The sequence below is a fragment of the Pocillopora verrucosa genome, chromosome 3 (assembly GCF_036669915.1).
Source record: "Pocillopora verrucosa isolate sample1 chromosome 3, ASM3666991v2, whole genome shotgun sequence".
In the NCBI taxonomy this organism is placed as follows: domain Eukaryota; kingdom Metazoa; phylum Cnidaria; class Anthozoa; order Scleractinia; family Pocilloporidae; genus Pocillopora; species Pocillopora verrucosa.
This window is the reverse complement of record NC_089314.1, coordinates 15,458,009-15,467,237: the sequence shown is the minus strand read 5'-3', so window position 1 is coordinate 15,467,237 and position 9,229 is coordinate 15,458,009. Positions and strand designations below refer to the sequence as shown.

At 36.4% G+C, this 9,229-nt stretch overlaps 1 protein-coding gene across 1 annotated transcript; it reads right to left on the bottom strand.

Annotated features, from left to right (window-relative positions):
- LOC136279593 (uncharacterized) lies at nucleotides 1–747 on the bottom strand. The gene has a single exon (XM_066163533.1). It carries the CDS (start codon nucleotides 745–747, stop codon nucleotides 1–3), a length of 747 nt encoding a protein of 248 aa, XP_066019630.1.
- Nucleotides 748–9,229: the final 8,482 nt, after the last annotated feature.

The window sequence follows — 9,229 nt, the reverse complement described above, 5'->3', positions numbered from 1 at the left end:
TTACATTTTGACGTATTTACCGTTGATGTAAAGTTTGTCGGGCTCCGATCTACTAAAATAAGCACGTTTACCGTCCTTCCTGGCATTCTTTAACTTCTCCATTTGGAGCTTTCGCATCTCGTTGATTTCTTTCGGGAGGTCTTCATACATCTTGTATCCTGTTTCCTTGAGTTTACGTCCGCATTTGAGCACCCGTTCTCGGTCTGAAAATCTTAAGAAACGCGCAATAATGATCCTTTCTCTTCCATTTTCCTTTCTTGGCTTGCCCATTCGGTGTACTCGTTGAAATTCGATGTTCTTTGCATCTTCTATTCCCAGGACTCTTTCAAAGAAATCAGTCAGCACCGCTTTTGTATTTTCAGTAGACACGTCGCCCCGCTGAATAGCTCCATCTTCTTCGCTCGAAGCGAAAGTTTCGGGGATGCCTTCAAATTTCAAGTTTTCGCGTCGACTGTAGGCCTCCAAGTATAACAGTTTTCTACGTGTATCGCTGACGTCGTCATTGTTTTTATTAGTCTTAGCTATCAGGTCTTGTACTTGCTCGTCAACGAATACAGAACTTTGTTCCATTGAAGTGAAGTATTCGTCTAAGGTTTTCTGCTTCGTTTTCACTGAATCTACTTCTCTCTCCAAAGACGTTACCTTGCTTTGTAGACCTTTGACTGCTGCGTTCAGTTCTTCCATTTTTGTTTCCAGGTTGGAAAGCTTCGATAACACTAAATCTATTTTGGATCCGAGTGCTTCCATGACCTCGTCTTCGTCACACGATATCTTAGCCGGAGAATTTGACTCTTTCAGTCTTTTATCTTCTGGTGACGGCTCCGAATCACTGCGATAGCTACTTTTCCGTTTTGTTAAAGTCCTTCTACCTGCAAGCTGAAAATGCCAACACCAGCTAAACCGACTACTGGACTTGATCGCGTATTGCTTTACTATCAAATATACTATCTTTGCTCTAGAACTGTCTACAATATTTTAAGATGAGTTATCTAGCTCTTCATTTAATTTCACGAATTCGAAGGCCGCTCTTTGTTAATCTTTTTTTTTTTTTTGACAAATGATAAAATACATTTATAGGAAGCCATAATTACTGTCAATCATGTTATTAAGTTAATATTTATCGGTTTGGAGCGAGTGCGGCTGAAGGGGAGAGAAAGGATGCTACACTCCTTCAGGAGGAAAGATGAAAATTTGAAATTTGATATTATTTTCCAAGCTAAATTATTTACTATGTGTTTATATTTTTGTGTCAGTGTTTTCGTTTCTTTGTGTAGAGCGATGCAAATAATTATTCAAAGGTGTGTTATAAGGCAAATGGTCTTCCAGGTTTTTTCCGTACCAAATAAGAAAAATCATAGCAGAAATGAGTGATTTTAGAATGCTTTCATTAAATGTTAGAGGCTTGAGCAATTTTAAGAAACGACGCGCAATTTTTGCATGGTGCAGAAAACAAAATGCAAATATTATTTTTCTTCAAGAAACGCATTCAACTGGAAACAATGAGAAACAATGGAAAGCTGAATGGGGTGCCCCTCTGGAGCTCGCTCATGGGAGTAGTGGTTCAAGGGGTGTTGCAATACTCTTTCGAAAGGGGTTTGATTGCAAGATAATTAAAAAAGTCATTGATCCCAATGGGAGATATATTAGTATTGAAGTTCAAATCAATGATGAAAAATATTTTTTAGTGAATGTTTACGGTCCAAACAATGATAATCAAGCTGTGCAATTCTATGATCATTTAATTGACGTTCTAAGGAAAGAAGGTCTCGCTTATGAAGATAAAATAATAATACGTGGTGACTTCAATTGTCCCATTAATCCGCTACTGGACAAAAAAGGTGGGATACTGGTATTAAGGAAGAAAGTTGTTGAACGCATTGAAGAAATACAAACAACATTTAATTTGCATGATGTATGGCGTGTAAAAAATCCCCAAGCAAAAAGCTTTACATGGTCCCAAAAATCTCCATTTATTTTTTGTAGATTAGATTATTGGCTCATCTCAAATTCACTTCAGGACTTGATTAAAGATGTCAACATCATTGCAGCAATAAGGTCTGATCACTCAGCAATTTTCTTACATCTACAGGAAATCGAAGAATGTCAGCGAGGCCCGGGGTTTTGGAAAATGAATACTTCCTTATTGACTGATGAAAATTTTGTTCAAAAGATGAAAGAAAAGCTAGACCAATGGAAAAAAGAGGGAGAGGAATTTTCAGATGTGAGAGTTGCTTGGGATTGGATTAAATATAAAGTCAGACTCTTTTGCATAAATTACTCAAAAGAAGTAGCTAAGACCAAAAGGGAGAGAGAAGAAATGCTGCAAAGAAAATTGCAAATTGCTCAAGCACAGTTTCAGCAGGCCCCCTGTGAGGAGGTCGAAAAAATTCTTGATGAATGCAAAGCAGACTTGGAAAATTTTTATGAGGAAAAGGCTAATGGATTAATTGTGCGTGCCAGGGCGAGGTGGCATGAATACGGATATATTTTTTGAGTTTAGAAAAGAGAAATTACACCAGGAAACACATAAGAAAGCTCTGTTTAAGTGGAGTCATTACTAAAAACTATCAAAAAATATTGGATTCCGCTACGGAGTATTACAAGAACTTATATAGTAGCAAATTGAAGGTAGACCAATCTGACTCATTACATCACTTTCTTGGAAATTCGAATATTCCACGACTATCGCAAGAGGAAAGATTAAGCTGCGAGGGTCAAATAACCATAGAGGAATGTGTTAAAGCACTTGATACATTTGACACGGGGAAGACGCCTGGAAATGATGGAATTCCTTTTGAATTTTATAAAATTTTCTGGAGTTCTGTTGGTGAATTAATGACTGAAGTTTTTAATCATTGTTTTGAGCTAGGGCAAATGTCAAATTCTCAAAAGCAGGCGATCATCACTTTGATCGACAAAAAAGGAAGGGACAGGATGTTTTTGGAAAATTGGAGACCAATCTCGTTGATTAATGTCGACTCAAAAATCGCAACTAAGGTCATCGCAAATAGAATAAAAAATGTTCTTCCCTCTGTAATCCATGCAAATCAATCCGGTTTTATGAAGGGTAGGTTTATTGGGGAAACAGCTCGTTCAATCTTAGACATTATCGCTCATACTGAATTACTACAGTTACCAGGTGTTTTACTGTTTATTGATTTTGAAAAAGCTTTTGACTCCATAGAACATGAATTTCTTTATAAAGCATTAGAGTGTTTTAATTTCGGACCCTCCTTCATAGAGTGGATTCAAACGTTTTACAATAACCTCTCAGGTTGTGTTCTTAATAATGGTTTTTTCTCTTCTCCTTTTCAATTAGAAAGGGGTGTTAGGCAGGGAGACCCTCTGTCGCCTTATTTATTTTTAATTGCCATTGAAATTATGGCGATATCTATAAGAACAAATGAGAATATTGAAGGCATAAAAATCGGGGAAGATGAAACTAGGTCTCTGTTGTACGCCGACGACATGACAGCTACTCTAGCAAATATTTCATCAGTCGAAAAAGTAATACAAATCCTTAATGACTTCGAAAAATGTTCTGGCTTAAAAATGAACCTTTCTAAAACCAAAGCTATGTGGGTTGGAAAAAACAAAAATTCTTTAGAAACACCTCTGGGCCTTGAGTGGTGTACAGGTGTTAAGACCCTAGGTATTCACTTCTCCTGTGATCAAGAACAAGTTATAAAACAAAATTTCCAGGATAGATTAAATGAAGTTCAAAAAATGATTAATTTATGGAAACTCAGAGGTCTCTCCCTATTTGGCAAAGTAACAATGATTAAATCTTTCCTAATCCCAAAATTATTATATGTTTCCTCAATAATAGAGACCCCACCCGAAATTATTAAACAGATGGAGAAAATGATCTACAAATTTTTGTGGAAAGGCCCTGATAAAGTCACAAGGCTTTCTGTGATAAATACTTTAGAGAATGGTGGACTGAATCTCACAGACCTTGAGCTACATATTAAAGCATTAAGATTGTCCTGGATTCCGCGTCTCATAGATGAGAAGGAAGGGCCCTGGATTTCTTATCTCAAATACAACTTAAAAAAATACGGAGGATGTTTTCTTTTTAGATGTAACTATGATGTAAATGATCTTGACTTAAGTCTTAGTAAGTTTTACTTACAGCTTCTAAGATAGTGGGCGGATTTTAGATGCTCCTTTTCTGATGTGAATTATTCTCAAAATGTAATTTGGAATAATAAGGATATACGAATTAATAATAAACCTGTTTTTTATAAAACATACTTTGACAAGGGCATAACTTATTTGAATGATTTACAGTTCGATGTTGACAATGTGCGTTCTTATGAATTCTTTAAGCAAAAAGGACTTAACACTAATTTCCTGACTTGGACAGCCTTGAGATCTTCTATTATTAATATGAAATCAAAAAGCTCCTGCCCCATCCCCACAGCGGGTAATCTCGATCCTATGAATTTTGATTATAAGTCTAAATCTTTTAATGCATATACTGCAAAGTGTAAACAGTTTTATTCTACGATGATAACAAGTAAAGCGAGAATCCCGAATGGCTTTAAAAAGTTGACAGCGGATTTTGAGCTTTCAAATGCGCAGGAAGTTTTCTCTATTCCTTATCTTGTTGCGAGCGAAACGTATGTTTGGTCGTTTCAATACAGAGTATTGAATTTCATTTTGTTTACAAACGATAAATTGTTCAAAATAGGGTTAAGTGATTCGGACAAGTGTTCTTTTTGTGGAACCTATACGGAAGATCTGTACCACCTCTTCTTTAACTGCTCCTTTGTGCAAGCTTTTTGGAACGTATTTACAGTCTGGTGGTTTGATCTTAGTGGCGAATATTTAATTTTGTCTTTAAAAGATATTATGGTTGGCTTACTTCAGAGGAATGATCTGTTAAATTATTTGATAATTTTAGGGAAATTAACTATTTGGGAATGTAGAAAAAATAACACCTCTCCAATATTTAGATTGTTTTTGCACAAGGTTGAAGTTAAAAAACAAGTTGAAAAAATAAATGCTATAAGAAACAGAAAGCTTCGCGATTTTCAAATTAGATGGGAATTTCTCATATAATTTTGTGTTTGCCCTTTTTTTTAAGGAAAAGAATGGAAGACCAATGCATAAACTTAGATCTCATATTCTTCCTTGTTTATTAGTTTATTGTAGTTTATTTTTGTTAGAGAATTAACTGGGCGTCGCCATCGCCGGTATGTGTCACTGTGCAATGTTAAAAGAAAATAGTACTTTTTGTATGTAATGGCATAATTAGTAGATTGTGTTGTTAATAGAGCTGGATACTGTAAGTAGTGTAATTATTAGTGACTGTAAGTAGTGTAATTATTAGTGACTGTAAGTAGAGTAATGTAAATAAGCATTGTAATTAGTGTAAGTGGTGTTTCATATTGTATTGTAAGCATTGTGTTTGTAATTTTAAAAAAAAAATTAAAAACAAAAAAAACAAAAAAAACAAAAAAAAACAAAACAAAAAACAAAAAAAACAAAAAAACAAAAAAAAAATACTTTTCCGTTTTGGAGTGATGAATAATTTTTCCATGGACGTTCAAACGGTAGTAAAATTGTCCGGTTTACGGAGCCTCGCAACACACGTCTACATTCTGTGACGCTCTTCCCAGTCCACCCCCTAATAATTTTATACTTTTCACAGTCTCAAGGGTCTGACGGTTAACCCAGATAGGATCAAATTCTGGTTCTTTTTTTGCGAAGCTAATCCTATGCTTTTTACATTTCCTTTCGTTCAACTGAAAACCTTCATCCCTTGCTTGTATTGCGAGATCGTCTACCATTTGCTGAATACAGCTCTCTTGGCCTTTAGCTATCACCTCTGAAATTGTGGTATCATCCACATATTTCCACATCTCTGCTTCTCCTGCATTCAGATCATGAATCATTATTAAAAATAACCATGGCCCAAGCTTGGTCCCCTGTGGGAGACCAGCTGGAATGTAACGCCATTCGGAGAAGCAATCCTCGGCCAGTTTAACTCTCTGTCTTCTATCTGATAAAAAGTCAACAATCCAGCATAATATGTGGTTTAGAATATCGTAATCTAAGAGTTTACGCACTAAGATGTTGTGATCAATAAAATCGAACGCCTTACAGAAATCAAATAGAACCACCCTAATCACGGCCGAATTCCCATCGGAGCTGACATACCAGTTATGGATCATGCTAACAAGTGCGTGCGTAGTGCATGATTTAGGTATTGTCCCATATTGTCTTTTGTCGATTTTCTTTAACACGGCAGGTATCACAAATTCATGAACAATGTAATCTTCTGCAATCTTGGAAAGGATAGGCGTAAGGGAGATAGGGCAAAGGTGCTTATTGATGTCTTGGATAGGTCTTTGCTTGGGGACAGGGACGATATCTGCCTCTTTCCAAGATAAGGGCAAACGGCCTTCACGAAGGGAGACATTCATGATATCCATGATGGATGGTGCCAAAAGATCCGCATTCTCCTTTAGGAGCCATCCGGGGATACCATCCGGTCCTTGTGCCTTAGCTGGATTAATAGAGCTTAACTTTCTAAAGATAGAAAACGCTGATATTGATGAGAAATCATCATTCATAGTTCTGCTCGAAGACACAAAATCGTCTCCCCTAAATAGATTGTGGGTAAGCGGTTCAAAAACCTCCATTGGGGCCAAGAAAGCTGTGATGGTGTGGTTTGCAAGGTCAGCTGCTGATAGACCATGAGCACCTTCTAAGTGATGAACGGACTTTAGGACATTATCACGTGACCCCTACATTCCACTTAGTTTCTTGATTTCGCCCCACCACTTAGCTGGGGAACATTCCTTTAGATGTTGCACTTTACACTCGTAATACTTCGCGCGGCATCTTTTACATTCTCGGTTAACAAGATTTCTCAGATGGTTAAACTCCGCTCGGTCTAAGGCCACTTGTCACTTTCGAATCAAGGTCTTAAGTGTTGAATTTATCCATGGTGGTTCTGTTCGGTGGACAATTTTAGGCTTCATCGGTAAGACAGAATCAAGGCCAGTTTTGATGATCGTTTGTAACATCGACACCTTTCCTTTGCAGGTGGTCGTAGCTCTGATCATTGCAGTAACCTCGACTTCCTATAAATATATTTGCATTGCAACATGATTACTTGGTCGTAAGTCCCTTGATATAACAGTTTGTATTGTTTGCAATGTTTTGACCCTTTGCTTTGGCTGTACTTCAACTGAGCTATGATCTGAAAGACCAAAAGCGGGACGTTCAACCAGGGTTTCGTAGTAATCCTGAAGGTTGGTAAGAATCTTGTCGAGAGTGTTTTGCCCACGAGTAGGAAAATGCACAGTCTGCTTCAGTTTTGAGTCCTGCATCGTTCAGATGGTTAAGGTCTTCGAGTACGAGAATACCGCAATTTGAGTATTTAGACTCCAAGTCCATTAAACACTTAGTCAAATAGTCCAACATCATAGAATTTGTTGCTTTTGGTGGATGATAAACAACATCAGCAATAATACTTAAGATGCCTCTTGGGAGACGAGTCGGGCGCATTTTAATCCACAATACCTCAAAAGAGCATTTTTGTCCTCGGGATCCTAATTGTCAAAATGGTCAAGCTGGGTTAGTTGGTTTTACTTCAGAAATGGTCAAACTAACTTAAATGACAAAATGCGTAGCTTTCTGAAATGGTTCAACACGAGAAAATGCATGAATAACTTAATTAGTTCAACTGCACAAACTACACAAGCTGGCTTAAATTCTTCAACTGCTTAATTAGTCAAACAAGTGGACACAAATAAACTGCACACATTGCAAAAGTTATTTTAATTGGTCGAAGTAGTTCACATGCTCAAAGTAGCCTTAATAGTTCAAATGGACAAAATGCATAACTAGCTTAATTGGCGTAACTGCACAAACTGCACAATCTAGCTGAAATGGTCTAACTGGTTACAAAGGCAAACTAGCAAAAGCAGATTAACAACACAACTTGCACTACATATCTTAATTGGTTAAAAAAGTTAAATGGTCGGCCTAGCTTAAACGGGTCAAGAAGACAAAAATCAGAACTAGCTGATATCGTTAAAGTGGAAAAAAACAATAAGTAGCTTAAATGGTTCAACCGGCCTAATGTTAATTGAGTGATTACAGTTAAACAGCACAAACTGCACAATCTATGGTAGTTGGTCGAAGTAGTTTACATAGTTAAAATAGCATAAATAACTCAACTAAACAAAATGCATAAGTATGATATGAACTTTGTCCAGTTCAACCGCTTCTGTTAGCATCATTTTGTCATATGAGATAGTTAGACTGTTTTAAACTACCTCGACCAATTAAGAGACATCATAGAATTTGTGAAGTGACCTTGACTACTTAATCATATGAACTAATTAATCTAGTTTGATTATCTTAACTTGCTAAACCAATTAAACTTGGTGGTACAGTTTGTGAAATAGCTTAAATGGGTCAACTGGCTAAATGTCAATCAAGCGATAAGAGTTAAGCTGCACAAATTGCACAATCTATCTTAGTCAAACTAGCTTAAATGGTTGAACTGAAATAAAATGGATAACTAGCTTGATTAGTTCAACTGCACAATCTGGGCAATCTATCTGAAATGGTTTAAGTGGTTTTACAGTCAAAGTTCTACTGAGAAAAATTGCATAATCTATCTGAGCTTGTTGGAGTACTCTAAATGAACTACAATAAACGGCAATCTAGCTAAATGTCTTAAAGTGTTTAAAATGGACAACTATTTTAATTGATTCGACTAGTAAAATGGTTAAACAAGGGCAGACAGTTAAACTCCATATATTGCAAAATCTTTCTTAATTTACTGAAGTAGTTGACTGGTTCAATTGCACAAAATGCATTACTAGCTTAAATGGTTCCATTACACAAACTGCATAATCTAGCTTAAGTCGTTTAGTTATTTAAGATAGGAGTATACTACTTGGGACTTTTAAGGCATATTTATCAGATATCAGTGATCTTGTGTTTCAATTATTGCACGGTAATTTTGCACTGGCTTATTCATATAATACCTAACCTCTCCTAGAATCCAACTTTCTTCCCTAGTTTGACTATTTAACCATTTGAACCATTTAAGCTGGTTGGCCATTTAAACAACTTTATCAAATAAGGTAGATTGTGAAATTTGTGCAGTTTAAATGTCTCAGCTACTTTGACTATTAAACGTGGTTAACCAATTAAGCTTGATTGTTCAGTTGGTGCAGTTGATGGCATTGTTTCCTGT

Excerpts from the sequence above, each read along its gene's own strand:
- LOC136279593 (XM_066163533.1), bottom strand. The coding sequence starts at position 747 with ATGGAAGCACTCGGATCCAAAATAGATTTAGTGTTATCGAAGCTTTCC.